This window comes from Diadema setosum, chromosome 14, assembly GCF_964275005.1.
Source record: "Diadema setosum chromosome 14, eeDiaSeto1, whole genome shotgun sequence".
NCBI classification, from domain to species: Eukaryota; Metazoa; Echinodermata; class Echinoidea; order Diadematoida; family Diadematidae; genus Diadema; species Diadema setosum.
The window spans coordinates 13,295,326-13,313,592 of record NC_092698.1 but is presented as its reverse complement, the minus strand read 5'-3'; the positions used below and the strand labels follow the sequence as shown (position 1 = coordinate 13,313,592).

At 40.2% G+C, this 18,267-nt stretch overlaps 1 protein-coding gene across 1 annotated transcript; it reads left to right on the top strand.

Moving 5' to 3' along the window:
- The first annotated feature begins 343 nt into the window (after positions 1-343).
- Positions 344-17,602, top strand: LOC140237572 (methionine synthase reductase-like). The gene is made up of 12 exons (XM_072317507.1): positions 344-458; positions 4,483-4,681; positions 5,754-5,904; positions 6,858-6,975; positions 9,890-10,520; positions 10,963-11,106; positions 12,159-12,401; positions 12,792-13,015; positions 14,750-14,963; positions 15,305-15,534; positions 15,883-16,071; positions 16,822-17,602. Exons 2-12 carry the CDS (start codon positions 4,544-4,546, stop codon positions 16,964-16,966), a joined length of 2,427 nt encoding a protein of 808 aa, XP_072173608.1. The 5' UTR covers positions 344-458; positions 4,483-4,543; the 3' UTR covers positions 16,967-17,602.
- The last annotated feature ends 665 nt before the right edge of the window (positions 17,603-18,267 follow it).

The following is an 18,267-nucleotide window of genomic DNA, read 5'->3' as shown; positions in this document are numbered from 1 at the left end:
TGATATGCACGAACGCACAGCATTTTCTTCAATTTGAAACTTGCTTTTTGTCTTTTGGCAATAATAAAGAATAAATCACATAAAAAAGTAGGACAAATGACTTTCAACTGGTGGCCTACTTACTCATGGTGGTCGAGGAACAGGGGCTACACTTGACTGCAGAGCAGACAAGTCATGGATAACGCACCCCCCCCCCCCCCCCACCGCCGTTTTCCGCTATTAATAATCTGGGTCTGTGAACCAAGACTAGACGATCAGGTCATTGCGTCATCAGCAAAAGCTATTACATACCCTCATATCTGCAAACAGAGAACACCACATGACCAGTATACAACTGTACGTAGTCAGTGACTTTCGAAACAGACGTAGCATGGCCAAGGTTTACTGACTGTATCGCCTGACTGACTGTGTTTAGACGTGGAAAACGCAGAAAATAACAGAGACATTTTCAGTACTTGGTGAGTTCCAACCGATAAACTTTCCTTCATTTGATCGGGTGCCGGGTGTCAAGCTTGCCTTTAGTCCCATACGCCCAATTCGATGTAATCTAAATATCTAGTGACCTCTGCACTGCTGATCTGGCCTGGCGTGTATGGTAAGTAGGTTAAGCAACATAGCACAAAATATTTCCTACAGTACTCACGTGAATGTGAACTACATGGACTAGTCTAGTGTAAAATTACGCGAACCGACTGTGTGGCGGGTATGGCGTCGAGTGGGTGTTTTCACGCCAATGTGAAAGGAGACTCGAGAGCTAGATTTTAGATGACGACGACGACGAGGGCTATCAAAACTGAAATTGAGTAAATTTAAGGTTTCCATGATCCAGCATTGTAGGTCACATTTAGATGAGTGATGCCACACATACTTTAGAATATTTGGTGTAATTTTGATGCAGTTTGATCTGGCTGGTGCTGGCTGAACTTACTTGAGATTGACTATCTGCTTATTAGATACGAAATGCACACAAATTCTAAATTACAAAGCAAACTGAATTTATAGCGCTATCGTTCTTTACACCAGGGAGGTGATGTCTCACCTCCCTGTTTACACACAGTACCAGTATGGGAAAGACTTCCATATGTACCCCCGCCTAAAATTGCGTGACACTGATAACAGCTCTAGGTTGACATTCCAAAAGAGGGCGATAATTTTGATGGGGGATTGAGTAAAAAATGGGGCGTGGTATTTTTGGGGGATCATTACTAAAAGAAAAAAGAAAAAGCATCGAAAATAATGTTTTTCTCTCCCTCTCTGTTTTCCCTTTTCTCCTTCTTTCTGTCTCTCCTTTTGACAATTGCCATCTCCAGTGGACTTCCTGCAATGAACCTGTAATGACAAACATGAGATAAACAGATACATGGTACATGTAGATGGAGAAAACATTTTTTGTTGAAACTTACTGATGGGTCTGGGAATCAAACTCACTATCATGAGTATCTGAGCCCAGTGCGCTCACGATGACTTGCGGGACAAATGTAATTCATGGCAAATATACAATGCATCATCTGTACTGTGCTCGGCGAAGATGGCGCTGTGTACATACTTTCTTCCGAGTCATCTGCCTTGTATTGTTTTGCATAGTAGGTGCAGTCTCGGCAATTGAAGTTTCACTCCAGTACAGACCGACCTCAGACTTCTTCTAGTTTTGACTGTTTTTCAGGCAATTGAAGCACCATGTGCATAAAAATGAAAGCCATAGAAGGTTTATAGGTGGATAAGAGTCTATGTCACAGGAATTTGCATAACCCAGGGATCCGCGTCACCCTAGGACACCAGGGTTCGCATCACCCTAGGACGCCGGGTCCGCGTCACCCTAGGACACCGGGGTCAACGTTACCCTAACACTAACCCTGACCCTAACCCTAGGACACCGGGTCCATGTCACCCTAGGACACCGGGGTCCGTGTAACCCCAGGACACTGGGGTCCGTGTCACCCTACGGGACACCAGGATCCGCGTCACCTTAGGACTGCGGGATCAAGGTTACCCTTACACTAACCCTGACCCTAACCCTATACCCTGACCCTAATCATTAGCTTTAATGTTAACATAACCATCCTGACCGTAACCTGTACATTGTCACGGCCGAGTTGTGTAATATTTGTGGCGAGTTTGTGGCGAGTTGATATAAGGGGGAGTTACCTTCAACTGAGCAACGTACAGTTGTACGTACATGTATGTGCAAAGACGCAGCGTACACACAGCAGTATACACTGTGTAGTACGCATGGTGTCCATCCATTACATCAGTCTGTGAATACTAAGTTACATTTCGCTAGCAATTAGAATCTTGTTTAACATCAGAATTCATCTTTCTTTTTAGAACTACTCTCCACCAGGAGCTTAATTAAGAGGAAACGACGTGGCATTACCGCTTAAACTTGATCAGGACAAACAATTGGCTGTAAAGTGCGCGCAAAAATTAGGATTAATTGCTAGCAGCGTGTTCTTAGTCCCACCTACATGAAATAAAGTTGGTGAGTAAATTTTCACTCTTATTACATTTTTATAGGTTTTTCTTAAAGGATGTGTACAGTTCTGGTCGAGGTGTAGATTTAGCTTTTAACGTTTTGCGAGATATTCAGAAACCACTCTATGAGATGTCAAAGAGCATGCAGTTCTAAGGGATATCAGAAGTTTATTAGATGAAGATTAGTTTTAAAATGGCCGAGATATCCAAAAACAAGGTGAAACAAAGAGATCCTAATAAAGTTGTGGCATGTCGCCTTTTATTATTAGCACTTTTTTGGGATATCTCAGCCATTTGAAAACCAATTTTCATCAAATAAACGTTGAATCCTTCTTAAAATTACATGCTCTTTCATATTTCACAAGAGACTTTTCATTATCTCACTTAAGAATGTTCAAAACATGAATCCCTACCTCAACCAGTACTGTACAGTCCCTTTAATTTCTGCCACTATTTCTACCTAGATATAAATGTGTTTTATAACTAAATATATTTTCTTATTTTTTTTTCTCGATTTTAGCGGGGGTACATATGGGTTAGCACTCTGCTCTTTACAATGAATGAGTGTGTTTTATTTTTTATTTTTTAGGATCTTTCATGGGTGTAAGTTGTGTCTAATTCACTTATGGGATCTCCTCCATTTATTGTCCTATTTGAGGGACTAGTGTTTTGCCTCTTATTAGAGGGGATGATGTGATTATTAAAACATAACATTGCTCCTCTAGACTCAGGAATCAGAACCAGGTCCTTTGGATTGGGAAGCTGCCTGCTCCCAACTAAGCCGAAAATCACCGCTCTCTCCTTCAGAATGTCCAAAACTTTTTATTTTGAGGACCCTTGTTGGCCTCATCCTCAGCTCATCAGCTCACATCAACACAGTGATTACTGTAAAAGTGGATATTTTCGCATGACTAATTTTTTGTGCTCGGCCGGGTAAGAATAGTTTCACATGTTTTTAATTCTGCAGAATCAAGACATCAAGTACAGGAGCATATGGCAAGCAAGTATATTTGCATGCTTTTATTTTCGCGCTAGTCTCTGGATGAGCGAAATGCGCGAAAATATCAACACCGCGAAAATTTCCACTTTTACAGTAAGGAGCAGGGGGTTGTGATTGTGTACACTCACACATACTCAAACACACTCCCACAAGCACACACTTCTAGCTTTAAAAAAAAAAGTAAAAAAAAAAATAATACAAACTCCCCAAAGAGTTCTTCCGTTATTAAGCATATGTGATAAACTGCACAGATATTTATCTTAATTTTTGTTTTCTAGTTTACTAGTTCAGTAGAAATTAGTTCTACTGTTCATAAATATTTACATGTACAATTGTGTAGTTAGGTTTCTAGACCCTACACAAAAATTGACATGATCTGAAGCACAAATATTTGTTTCAGTGGGCCACAGTTTTTTGGTTTTTTTTTTTTTTTTTTTTGGGGGGGGGGGAGGGATGGCATTACCCCTTGACATCACCATAAGCACATTAAATCATGTTTGTTTTGTTTTCATGCTAAAGTGCCATGTATGGAATTATGCAATAATCTGTCATGCAGAATATATAGTGTAATGATGCCCAATGATGGGACACACACAGCCCACCATTGTGGATATGCACAGACCCACAACCTGTGTTTAAATAAAATGGCGTGCACAAAATGTTGGTGTTCACAACATGCATACAAGGCACAAAACATGTTTATATATTTACAAGTACTGCTGTGGAGTTTTACTAGTGTTGTTGATCAATTTTGATAAAGGCATTACAGGAACTCTTTTCTGATTTAAACTCGTGACTAACTAAATGTTTTTGATCATTATACAGTTGATTATCAAGTTCTTTGTTATGAGATGGAAAATTCACCATGTGTGTTGCAGGTTGTTTGGAAAACTGCATTGTAATGTACAACATTGCTAATACTGTGCAAGGCTGTGGGAGTTCTCAATGAAATGGAAAGTTACAATTGGTACTTAAAGACAGAAATCTCCTGGCTATGTTTTCTTTTTCAGCACTCTTTCCCAAAATTCAACATCAGAAGGAGCAGCATCGGACCAAAGAGGCACATACATTATGGGTAAAGGACGATTTCTGTTGCTGTATGGCTCTGAAACTGGCCAGTCACAGGCCATTGCTGAGGAAATTCATGACTTATCATCAAAGCATGACCTGAAGTGCGACATCTTTTGCCTGAGCATGACGGAGAAGAAGGTAACCAGTACAGCCTGACAAATCAAATAGTAGCACCAGAACACCCCCCCCCCCCCCCCTCTCCTTGGTCGGTGTCAAAGGTTGCATTCAGTTCTACACAATAAAAGAGTTTAATGATTGTGGCATAGTAGCAGGGGAAAAAAAACACAAACAAAAATAGATACATGTATGCTATGTGTAAGGTATAGCTCAAGATGTATTCAAGACAACTCTGTTCATTCACAAATGTGATTGGAAGTTTCATCGCCTGGTCCACAAACCCAAGTCTTGAGTTTGGTATGAAGGAAGTGCTTGAAGCACACCTTCAATTTTAAGGCAGTGTGCCCTCTTGAACAATGAAACATGTGTATACTGTAACAATCATCACAATGTTTTATGTGTATAGCTCATTTGAAATCCATATTTTAGTAATGTTATTTATTTTTAGATTGAGTTTAACATATCAAGGAAGGAGTATGTCAACGGTAGTACTTGCTTTTTGTTTCCAGGGTTTCACTTTTACCATAGGAGAGCATGATTTCATTTGCTTGTGTTTCTTTTTGTTTTTGTTTTGTTTATTTTTTTCACTTATCTGATCCAAGTGGCTCAAGTTGGCTTTTATGATCATCCTCCATCTGGCATCTGTCATGACCCGTTGAGGAAGGACTGATTTTGCTGCAACATGCATTTCCGATAGACACCTGCCCAAAAGTATACTCGGGACTCGTCCTCAATGGGTTAATGAAGGGAAGGGGTTATGGTTTGTACAAATGATAGTGGTGCCCCCAGGAGCCCCTAGGGAGGGGTCCAAATACCTAAGATTATGAAGGTTTTGCCAAAGGGGCATGCAGTAATCCCAGAATCTCAAGATTTTTTGAAAAGTTTATCTCATATGAATACCATGAAGTGTATCAGGGCAATTAATCCCAAGGACAATATAGAATAGAGTTTGGGTTAGGGTTAGGATCAGGATTAGGATTAGGGTTAGTGTCAGGGGAAGGGTCTTGGGTAATTGCTCAGGACTCTGGTGAGTGTTCAACTGTCTGGTCTCTTGTTTGACAACAGTTTTTCATCTCATGGTTTGATAATGCAGTTCAGTCTTCCCAAAGAGAAGTGTGCAGTGATTGTCATCTCCACGACTGGGGAAGGCGAGTGCCCTGAGACAGCCATGAAGTTCTGGCGCCGTCTCCGAAAGACTACCCTACCTCCAGACCACCTGGCCCAGCTCAACTATGCCCTTCTTGGTAAATGCTATTTGCATGATATGGAACCTGTACATACACTGTACAGTCAACCTCACCAAAGTGGATCTTACACGAGTAAAAAAATTGGCATATTCAAAGAAAAATTCTACCGTGGATGGACATAAACATGTTGATTATATTGTGTAAGTCAAAATTCACCTAAGTCTCAGAATTTTCTCTGGTCCTTACACTGTATGGATTTGAGTTTCGCGAGGTTGACTGTACACGGATACCAGTATATATTCATTTGGTTTAAAAATTAGTGTTAGATTGTAACCGTTTGAATATTATTTACCTACTGTATGTGACACACCTGACTTCAGCTGTAAGGAGTTTACTTGGTAACTGACTAACAGATATCATGGCGATGTTACCTTATTTATGTGCATATTAATATCTACAATACATATTTTTCATTGGTAAATCTTTTCTGTTGTCTTGCCCTTTGAAGAGGATGGTAAAAACATTTTTTTTTTTTTCATCTGTGGTCACTGCAGTGGCTTAGAATATTTATTATCATATGTTCAGTTAAATTTAGCATACAATTGTAATTCTCAGTTATGACTCGAGACAATAGGAAATTATGCAAATGACACATTTCATCAATATGTCTTCTAAATGAGCAAATGAATGTATGCAAATTTTGTTTGATGCTTTCTCTTTGCTTTGTCTTAGAAATGTCACCCCACTTGTATAATGAGTGTCACAGTGCTAATTTTGATTGTCTGTCTTGATGTGAAGAAATTTTATAGTCCACTTCATCATATTCATATTTGAATTAACTCTACCTCATGTGAATCTTTTCTGACCATATCTTTATTTCTTGAATATCTAATTCATTGCTGTTTCAGTGATACGATGTAAGGTGAAGTGGCATGGACATCTTCACACTGAAAGTGATGTCACATTCTACTTACATATGATTTTTCTTATATCTGTTTGATAACCTGCAGCCTTGGGAGATTCAAACTACAGTAACTTCTGCAGGAATGGAAAGAACTTTGATGAGAGGCTGCAAGAATTGGGAGCCAAAAGGTTCTATCCCACAGGGCATGCAGATGATGCAGTGGGGTAAGTTTTTGTAGTTGTTTGACCACTCTGTTTCTTTATGCAAGAGGTGTTAAATATTCACATGATATAGTTTGCCAGTCTTTAAGTGTTTTCTTAAAGCTAAAAGGAACTAGAACTGATACAAGAACTGCAGCATTTACTTTGTTGTGATCAGTTATTCTGTGAAGACACTAATAGTAAAATTGTTTGCCAGTGTTTGAATACTCGGGTGTTTCATTACATCATGGAGCTTATTGTGCACAATGTCATTCTCATGCATCTTTTTTCCTAGTGTCCAACTTGTGGGCTTTGATTGCCTTCTGTAGAACTCATGGGCTTTTTTGCCTAGTGTCGGACTCGTGGGCCTTGTTTGCCTACTGTCGGACTCCTGGGTCTAGTCTGGTGTTGAGCTCGTGGGCTGTATGACTCATACAACGTGTACTTGTAGACCTTTTTCCATTGTCGAGCTCTTGGGCCGTATGACTCTTGGATGTCAGGCTTATGGGATGACCTAATTCAGACAACCACGCTAGCATCAGTAATGGGCAAAATTAGCTTCTAACTATGAAATTATGTTTACTCAGTGTTTTTCATCAATAATAGAATTTGTAGTAACCTAATAGCAAGTGTCACTTGATGACAAGTCCGGAAGTACAGTCGGCCACATGCAATGACTTCTGATTCTTGCGTGGCAAGCATTTTTGTGCAGGTGTTCATAAAGTTCATCTGTCCCTTTTGCAAGATTCCTTTCATAAGCTGGTATATTGTAGACATAGGTAATTCAGACCTTTCCTCAGAATGATAAAACTAGAAACTTTGGAGTGCATTGCACCAAGAGAAAGCTATTTGCACGTATGTGGCTTTCCAAACAATAAAACAGAAAAATGTATATTTTTCACCTCTTTAGCTTCATGAAAGATAATGATACACCTAACTGGTAATCAATATCTTGGACAATGCTTGTGCAGATATGATATTGATTTGTCACCTGTGAGCCTGATCTGAAAGAAAACATAATTGTTTGTCAACTGTAAGCCAACAGGTGGTGCCAAGGAAATTTACAATGTTTTTTTCACATATTTTCAAGCCTCAAAAGTTGAGTGACCTGTTACTTTTGAAGTCAAGATAGAGTAAATGAGGTTAGAATGTGCAGGAGAAATTACATGTTATGTTGGCACTGCACTTTTAACCCAGTGAAGCATGATGACTGAGATGACTTTTACAAGTGTATAATGTACCCTAAAATTTAAATTTGAGAGGTGTTAGGGCATGTCCTTAATAGTACCGTAGACAAAGTGTAGCTCATCACAAAAAGCACCCTTACTGAGAAACATAGCTCTTTAGCAGTAGTATGTGCATGTTTCCCATGCTTCCCTCTGTCTTTGTCATATACCTTCTATCGGTATCGCTTCACACCGTACTATGTCCATGTATGTATGCCTATGTGTACCTGCGCCGTTTCAATGCCTAGATGCAGTAGCAGTCGAGTTGTCTTCTAGGTTACTACATGCTGATTGATTAAGTCTCATGTGGTAGGTACAGGTATTTCCCTGTGTAGTGTAGTTAATGGTTTATTGGTATGTGACATACGTATGTACCTACTGTAACAGACAAGTTCGTGCCCGCAGATTTGGTGGAAGTTCTATTCTGCCAGTTTGGTCTTTAACTGGGATTGGCTTGCGAGCCCACCTGCAAGAGTATGCGAGAAAAATTTTAAGCCTGCGGACTTCAAAATTTCCATACCTCATTAAACTGACCTGCAGTGGGGAACACTAGTATCAGTAGTGGTATCACTAGAAATACAAAGCAGCAGGACAGTAGGGTCAGGCCGGGGTCAAATGCAGTCCCTTTCATGTTTTCCAAGCATGCTTGTGAGGACAATGAATCTCACACTGAGTCTGACACTGACATAGAAAATATGTTACATGACAGTGACAATCATGCAGTGAACTTTATGTGAGGCCTAGGCATATGTAACAGGTCACTATTAAATTTTATTTTCAAATATTTGTATTATGACCTATGGGTGTACTAAAACAAGAAAATGCTGTAGCCCAGTCTACACAAAAATTTTATGATCTATAGACCCTACTAGTAGTAGTATTAGCTAGACCTACTTCTACTTTTACACACTAGATTTCTACTGGGCCATACGCCTAACAAGGTTCCATCGTATTTCTCCAGCATTTACGTTTGTGCGACATTTAATCTGTCTTGCAAGTCATAGTCTGTTTGTGTATTCAAATCAGTTGCAAAAATTTGAAGGGGGTGGGAGATGAACATAAAATCACGCTCTGAGATCTCTTGCCCGGACGCACACTCCAACATTCACACAAACACATGTATGTACATGTATACACACTCACACATGCTGCTGATATAATACTGAACCACTATATACCGCCGCAGTGGTCTGAGAGCCCCAACCACTGTGGAACTTACATGTACAGTGTATATGTGTGCATCTGTAAGTTTGAAAAGTAATACCAAACAAAGAGATCGCTTGTACTAAGGCGCTTGAGACTGAACTTTTTAATTCTGTGTGGGAGCAACCTCACACTCGGATTTCTCAGGGACATTGCCAATTAATACAATAAACTACAATGTCAGAAATTAAAATTGTAGGGTACAGATACTCTTTAAGACACCGGGAATCATCGTCTGAGAGGAACATCCCACAACATCTCATCAGTGACTTGATACAACCAAAATGTGCACATGTTTGGCTCACTACATATTCTATGGCTGTTGTTAGCACAGAGAAAGTTGAGAGATAGTGCATGATCTATGCACGATAAGACACAGATGCAGTTGATGCAGCTGGTGTTTCAGGTGAAGATGATGACGTCAAAGTAGTGAAAAATTAGATCAGCAGTAGATGTGGGAGAAATATACTAATTTGTGTATATGCATTGTTTCTGATTGCCATACTCAGCTTGGAGGTGGTGGTGGAACCCTGGATTGAAGGTCTGTGGAAAGAATTGCACAGGATAATGGATGGGTTAGATGTGGACAGTGCTGCCCTATCTGAAAATGCCACGCAGCAAAACATGATTTGCAATGGAGTTTCCTCTGATGTAGGGGAGGTCAGAGGACAAGTTAATGAGGAAAATGATAAAAGAACTAGAGTGGAGAAAGGAGAGGAAACTGGGTCAGAACAGAAGCCAGGCAAGGAACAGATTTCGGGCAAAGAGCAGCAGGATGAATGTACCGATGACTCCACTGATGGCCTTACAGAACGGGGAAAGAAGCGCCCGCTGTCAACTACCTCCGTCGACGATGTTGGGAATAGCACATTGCTTTCAACTGATGGTAACGCTCAAGAATCATCTAGTACTCCAGAACAAAACAAAGCTCCATCTCAGCAGCAGGAATCTAATGGGCGTGGTTCGATTAACGGTAGTACACCAGAATCCGGGGAGCAGCATGCTTCAGTGGAGACGTCGGGGCAACCGGACCTAGCTCCCCTCACCTGCTCCCTGCCTCCCCTCAGTGAGAGCGCACTCACCTTACCCCTGCTGCCACATCCCTACCTCAGAGTGGAATATATTGCCAATGAGATGGTGGTAGGTGTACCTTTATTAGTTTGATAAAGATTGTCATGAAAATTGAATACAAAACATTTGTATTTGAGCTAGACTTAAGGAAACCAGCTCAAATATAATGTTGATTTACTGAAAGCAACAATATAGTAGAACACATCTTTGAAAGTTTAAGGGAAATCAGACAGTCACTTAAAAAGTTGAGTGAAAGCAGCAAAAGCAGTAGAATACATCATTGAAAGTTTGAGGAAAATTGTATAGTCTATGTAAAAGTTATGAATTGTTAAATATTCAGTGTTGTAATACTACTAGGAATGAAAAACGGAAGTAAATCTTAATTCAAAGTATACCATGAGTATACTATGTGTATGTTGACCATTTCACAGCAATTTGTATCCTTTTTTTTGTCACTGTACTGCTGAATTAACAACTCTGACACAAGGCAATGACATTTTCCCTTTTGAAGGACCTTGAATCATTGCCAATCCAAGGAGGAGCTCCACTCCCATCGGCATCATCTGGAGTCACCACAGCCTCCATTGTCATAGCAACCAAGCTGACCACAGAAGACTCTGTCAAGACTGCCTTAGACATTGAGCTCAAAGTTCCAGTGAGTCTACATGTTAAATTCTATGCCATTTTTCATGAGAAGACTTATACCATTTGTAAATAACTGCACCCCTTGGTACGTTTGATTCAACAATGTTACACCACTGCCAAATGGCATCACTTTTTGTGAAGGCAATTCTAGCCATGTTTCTTGACAAGAGTTTATTCAAATTCGGTATGGAGGTGTATCACTGAAAAAGCTAGTGGCCTATAACTTTTTGGTGGTAGCACCTTAGCTGGTTCCATCTTTGTACACAAAAAGGTTCTTTTTTTTTTTTTTAAGGCATTATTTACCATGTGCAGATGAAACAAAAACCCAGCTTAAGTGCTTCAAAATAGTTCTAAAATGTGAGTTAGGGATGGAAACAACCAATGTAGAAATTTTAATAATTATAATCAGTGTTAATTGTTGTTAAATATACAAAATGTGAACAATAATCACAATAGACTTATATCTAGACTGAACCGTCTCCAGTAAATGTTTACTGTAAAAATTTTTCGTGCTTGGCGCGGTAAGAAGAGTTTCGCATGTTTTTGAATCTGCAGAATCAGTACATCATCTACTGGAACAAATGGCCAACAAAAATATTTGCATGCTTTTATTTTCGCGCTAGTTTCTGGTTGCGCGAAATGTGTGAAAATTTCAACACTGCAAAAATTTCCACTTTTACAGTAGTGGGTAAAATAGTCATATCTCTGTATATTTTAGGCTTTATTACAACATTTCTATGTGGTAGCATGTTTTTTGATACAACTGACCTACACATATGCATCAAATGTGATAATTCGAACATTTTGTAAATCACTGATCCTAATGGTAAACAATACATTTTAGGGTCTGCTTGTGTGCTGTGTACTAGCCACATTTGCGATGGATTGTGTTCAAACTTTTTTTTGGGTTGTCACCAGCAATTGCTTTTTTAGGGTGTCATGTTGTCTTGTTTATAAGACCCATGGCATTGAAGCAAAGATGCTGGTATTGCAATAAACTGTGAATGTCTACACGTATATCCTTTGTCTTCCTAATCACCACATCTCCCATTTGCTTTGCAGGAGAACTCCTTTGACTTCCAGCCAGGTGACTCCTTTAGCATTATCTGCCCCAACAGCAATGAAGAAGTCAACGACCTCTTGAAGCAGCTGGAGGTCGCTGACCTGGCTGACCGTCCAGTCAGAGTGTCCATTCTGGAGGGCACCCAGAAGAAGCGTGCTGCTGTGCCCGAGTTCATCCCTGCCTTTTCTACACTCAGACACGTCTTTACCTGGTGTCTCGACATTCGTGCCCTGCCAAAGAAGGTGAAGATATATGCGTCAGTGGTACAAACTCTCATTGTTTATCTGTGAACCCAACTACGCTAGATACAACCTGCACTTACCTGTTTATTACCATGATTTTTGTTTTCCTCATGTTTAAGAGTAGATTGTACTTCTTGCTAGTTTCCTTGATTCCCTGCAAAAACTTAAGTTCTCCTTTACCTTTGCATGTGAGGGTTATTTCATCTGCAAACCTGAAATTTATAAACCTCTTTCTATGCCTGTGGAAGAATTCTCAATAATTTCTCTCATGATATGCTTGCGTAAATATTGTATAGTCTGGTGACATCACACAGGCTTATGCAACATTTACTCAGAGCACAGCAAGGGTTCAACAGTGGGTCAATATGTTGTCATATTCATGATTGGCAGGCATTTCTACGAGCACTGGTGGAGTACACCAGCAACCCAAGGGAGAAGCGTCGCCTCCAAGAGTTGTGCAGCAAGCAGGGCCAGACTGACTATGCCACATACCTGCGGAGACCGTGTCTGTCACTTTTGGACATCCTTCGGGCCTTCCCATCATGCCATCCACCGTTAGAGAGAATTCTAGAACACTGTCCTAGGCTCCTACCAAGACCATATTCCATTTCCAGGTATCTAACATGCATAGATTTGATTTTGTTTTCTGTTATGCATTAACTCTCTGTGTGACACTATTCCTTCCCACTTACCCTCTCCTCCAAACACGTGCCAACCTTAAGGTGTTTTTGTTTGTTTGTTTGTTTGTTTGTTTGTTTTTTTTGAAGGAGGGGGTGATGGGGGCTGGGAGATGGTATGAAAGTATGACATTTGTTGCTTTCTTCTCATTTCTAATTGTTCTAGCTGCTTAGAAATCTCATTTTCAAAATGCCTAGGAGTGGTGTGTAATTGACTACCAATGAAGAGCAGTTGGATATATGGCATCATAATAATAATAATAATAATTGCATTTATATGGCGCTTCATACTGACGTTTCTAAGCGCACTTTGCTACTCATACAAATAGATTAGAAAAACACTATAACATTAACAAAATTAGTGTTAACAGTAACAAAAGAAGAAGAAAGAAAAGAAAAGAAAAGAAAAATACATGTGATACAATGGTACAATAATTGATAACTGTGTGCGCCTCCAGGAGAAAAAAAAAAATAAAAATTTACAACTGATTTAACAGGTGAGTTTTAAGAAGAATTTTAAATGATTCGACAGATGAGGCATTCTGAATATACAGTGGGAGCAATGGAAGAGAAGGCTCGGTCACCATAACAGGTTTTTGTACGTGGGCCATGAAGTAATTGGAGAGAGGAAGATGAACGGAGGGGTCTGGCAGAAGAGGAGGAGCGGAGAGAGACTAGGTTTTGAAGATATATGGGTGCAAGATTACGTGTGATTTTGTACGTCAGAAGTAGGATCTTGAAAGTAATACGGGAATGGACTGGAAGCCAATGTAGTGAGCGGAGAACAGGAGATATATGGTCATGTCTCCTACTAAGGGAGACTAATCTAGCGGCTGAATTTTGGATACGTTGGAGAGGGGATATGTGAGAAAGAGGGAGGCCGGCAAGGAGGGAGTTGCAGTAGTCCAGATAGGAGGAGACGAAGGCATGGACGAGCCGCTCAGCTGATGATTGATCAAGCAGACGCCTGATCTTCCCTATTTTGAAAATACCCCATGATGCAGACTTACAAATGTTTGTGATATGGTGTTTAAGAGTTAAGTGTTTGTCCAAAGTAAAGCCAAGGTCTCTAACACAGTCAGAGACCTTAATAATCCCATCCCGAGTAGTTAGATCTGGTAGAGGAACTGTGCTCCTAAACTGTGATGAGAAATGGATGAGTTCAGACTTGTCTTCGTTCAGACGGAGTCTGTTGGCAGTGGACCAGGCTTTGATGTCATTGAGACATTCTCTCAGTGAATTAACAGCAGCAATCCTATCGCCAGGTGACATAGTCATGTAAATTTGAGTGTCGTCAGCATACATAGCGTAGTTGACTCCATGATGACAATTGATGATTCTGGTGAGTGGACCTGTATAGAGGAGAAAAAGAAGGGGGCCGGCAACGGATCCTTGCGGAACTCCGCAGCTGATAGGACTAGGACGTGAACAGGTCCCATTGATTATCACCCTCTGTGTGCGATCTTGAAGATATGACTTGATCCATTGGATGGCAGTGCCTGTGATGGAGTAGTCATTACTAAGTCGTTGTAGTAGCAACGTGTGGTCGAGCGTGTCAAACGCAGCCGAATAGTCAAGAAGAAGAAGAGCAGCCTCATTGCCCTTGTCATTCATGCAAATCTTACAATTTTTTATTGTCCAGTTGTTTTCATGCTTTCTTTCCATCTGCAGTTCACCTCTTGCTAGTCCAAGCACCTTTCACTTCGTCTTCAACATTATCGACATTCCGTCAGGAGAGGGGCGGAGCCAGTCCAGGCAAGGGGTGTGTACAGGATGGCTTAACCACCTGGCAACGACCAGTGGGCGTGTGCAGGCAACTAGTCAGCAAATTACCATGGATTTGAATGAGGAGGTGAACAAGCTGACCCTTGGCACTCCGCCAGAAGTGAGTACATCCAGAACATGTGTCATGAATAAAAAAACAAAGACACATAAGTATAATGACTTGTGCGTGATGGTATTTCCTGTTTGGAATCAGAAAGGATGTATAGTTAGTAAAAAGCATGCTTTCCAGCTAAGGGTATAATGTGTCATTATGTTTTGATCAATTCAGTGAAGTTATGGCTCTGATGAGTATGCATAATGAGTATGCAAGTGCTGGAAAACTACACATAAGAATAGCTGATAAAATTTTCTCTGTATATACCTCATATGACTCAAATTTTGATTCACATATGAATGAACCTCTTTTGTGTTTTTACTTTTCTGTTGCCATTCTACATTCAGATAGGAATCTATCCTCGAATCAACCAACACTTCCATCTCCCCGATGACCCATCCGTCCCACTCATCCTCATTGGTCCTGGCACGGGTGTAGCACCATTTGTTGGCTTCCTGGAGCATCGCCATCACATGATGAAGGGTTTGGTTGATGAGGAGACAGGTGGCCCGTCGACCTTTGGCCCCATTTGGCTCTTCTTTGGCTGCCGGCACAAGGAAAGAGACTATCTCTACAGGTGACAACCAGGAACATGTCTATGTGAAGTGTAGCTGGTCACAAGCAGTGTATTTACTAGTCATGGCAGAAAACAAAAAGGAAAAATGAAGCAAAAATAAAATCTAGATGCTGATAAAATGTTGATGATGATGAGGAAGGCTAGCAAAGGGAGCTCTCTCTCACTCAAATATATCTTGTTTCTTGCAATGGAAGGTGCAACCACAGTTTTAAAAAAGAAAAGAAGTATCATTCTTGTGGGGAAAATCCAAATCTGAGTATTTCTTCCAAGATGCTGCATTGAAAATAAATACTTTTTTGGTGTCCATTTCATGATTAGCAACAGTGTTTTGTGCCTTTTTTGTTTCAGGGAGAAACTTCAAATGTTTATGGAGACAGGTGTCCTATCCCAGCTCTGCGTGTCATTCTCCAGAGATGAGCCAAAAGAAGGCCAGAGTGGAGAACGTGCACCACGCTATGTCCAGGATAACATGAAGGTCCACAGCAAAGAATTAGCAGCATTGGTTCTGGAGCAGAATGCACACATTTATGTATGTGGGTGAGTAGAACAATTTCATAACAACTTATTTCCTTCCAGTCCTATGCAATTTAAAAAAAAAAAAAAAAAAAAAATCATTTTGACAATCAGCAAACCTTTCAAAATGTAGAAGTAGAAGTATAAAGTGTACAAATTTGATCAACTCAGTGTGCTTACCTTTTGAAAACCTTTTTTGTTTTGGTTATTTGTGTTTTATAATTGCATTGAAAATGAAATATTCCATTATATTGGTAGTCTTAAATGGAGACTTGCAGTAGTTAAAGCTATTTTTACCTTTGAGGAAGAGAGGTTTGCTTTAAGACCATGTGCATGGAATCCTTGAAAGGACTATTGATCAGCAAGAGAAGAACCTAGAGAGTGGAGAGTGGAGGAGGGAAGTGATATAGGCATAGTGTAAGGATGGCAAATTGTAGCAATCAAAAGTCAGCGGTGAACTGGAAGATGAGGTTTCATTAATGGAGAAGGGAATAGGAAACAAGTACAGTTGTAAAAATAGAGTGAGAATCAGGTAAAGAATTAGGAAGTGTTGGTGAGAGGAGAAAGATAAACCAGAAATGAGTGAGGAAAGTGGGAAGGATAAGGTTGGAAAATCACATTTGAGTCACCTAAGTGAGATTTTTATTGTCCCTTTGGGTTCAAAGCTGTTCATGGTACGTATTCTTGTCCCTAGAACTGAACCTTGACTGGCATATGTTGGTAGACAGCATTGTTACTCAATCAAATGTACTCTGTGTTTTTCTTGCATCACAGAGATGCCAAGAACATGGCCAAAAATGTGCTGGACACCTGGAAGGACATTATGAAAGAAAAGACTGGACAGGGAGACTATGAGATCGTGCTCCTCATCGCCAAACTACGAGAGGAAAAGCGATACTTGGAGGATGTGTGGACATGACGCTCAGGATGATCACCCTCAGTTTGGGCAAGAAAGGCAGACTTGCTACATGCCCAAGATGATTTTTGTGAAGTATTGTATGAAACTATGCACAAATGTACAATCACTGCAGTTCAACAAGTGTACAACAGACCATGGCAGGCCAACTTATTTAAGTGTATTGTGAAAGAAAGGTTCTTTCCATAAACCCTCTTTTAAGATCATTTTATCCAAACATAGGGTAACTTCCATTGTTTGAAAGGACAGTTTCATTGAGGATTTATTTTTAGTGTCATAGTGTTACTGTGCATAAAAATGTAGGACTACAGTAAATTTGTAAAATTTTTGGAAACTAGACCAATGTAATGAAACTTCAGGGGAAAAAAATTTTATTAGAAGTGTAGATTCTTTTGCGTGGTGGGTATTTATCTTCAGTGAACTTGTGTAATACTGATTTCTCTTTGGAATGTTCTTACAGTCCCAAGATACATGTAAGAAAGAAAATCTCCTATTATTACCTTTGCATCTAAACTACCAAAATTTTCCCATGACTTGTGGCAGTGATTAGTTGGCTTTAGTGATTTTCTGCAATATGATTAAGCAATATTCATGTACAGTGCTTATTACTACAATTGTGCTATCTCACACTTGGTTCATTTATGAGGATATATATATACATTATTCATCGCATAATCGGGACAGGTTGGGAGTAGCAAACATGGCCCCTTTAAGCGGGGTGCCCGATTTTGCGATGAGCACTCACCATACACTAACAGCATACGACATGTACATTATGTACAGTGCACACACACACACACACACACACACACACACATGCATACTGACGTACTTTACATGTACATGAATACACAACCACGCTACCCCTCGGCGCGACCCTCTAGCTGTCCCTGCATTCTCGCAATGATGTAGTCATCGCAACTGGGTTCTTCTTCTGTCACCTCTCTTCGAACACAAAATATGTGGATTAAAAGCTAGCACTTTCTTAAACATTCGTAGAATTCTTGGACACGTAGGGCGTTCTGTATAAATACATATCCACAACCATGGGAAATGATTACCCAGAACTGATGTGGGAACGTCAATGAAAAGTCCTACAATCATTCAATCATCACGGCTTGATTGTTTACTTGCAGCGATCACTGCACTGTACATGTGTTGTAGCGATCTAGCTCGCCATAATACATGTGTACAGAAAAGCGAAGGCGGGCAGCGAGCTGAAATGTACGTGTACTGGATGGACGGAGGTCAAAACACACCAGTCCGAAGCTTGCTTTGTAAGTTTGATGTAAACGACAACTGAC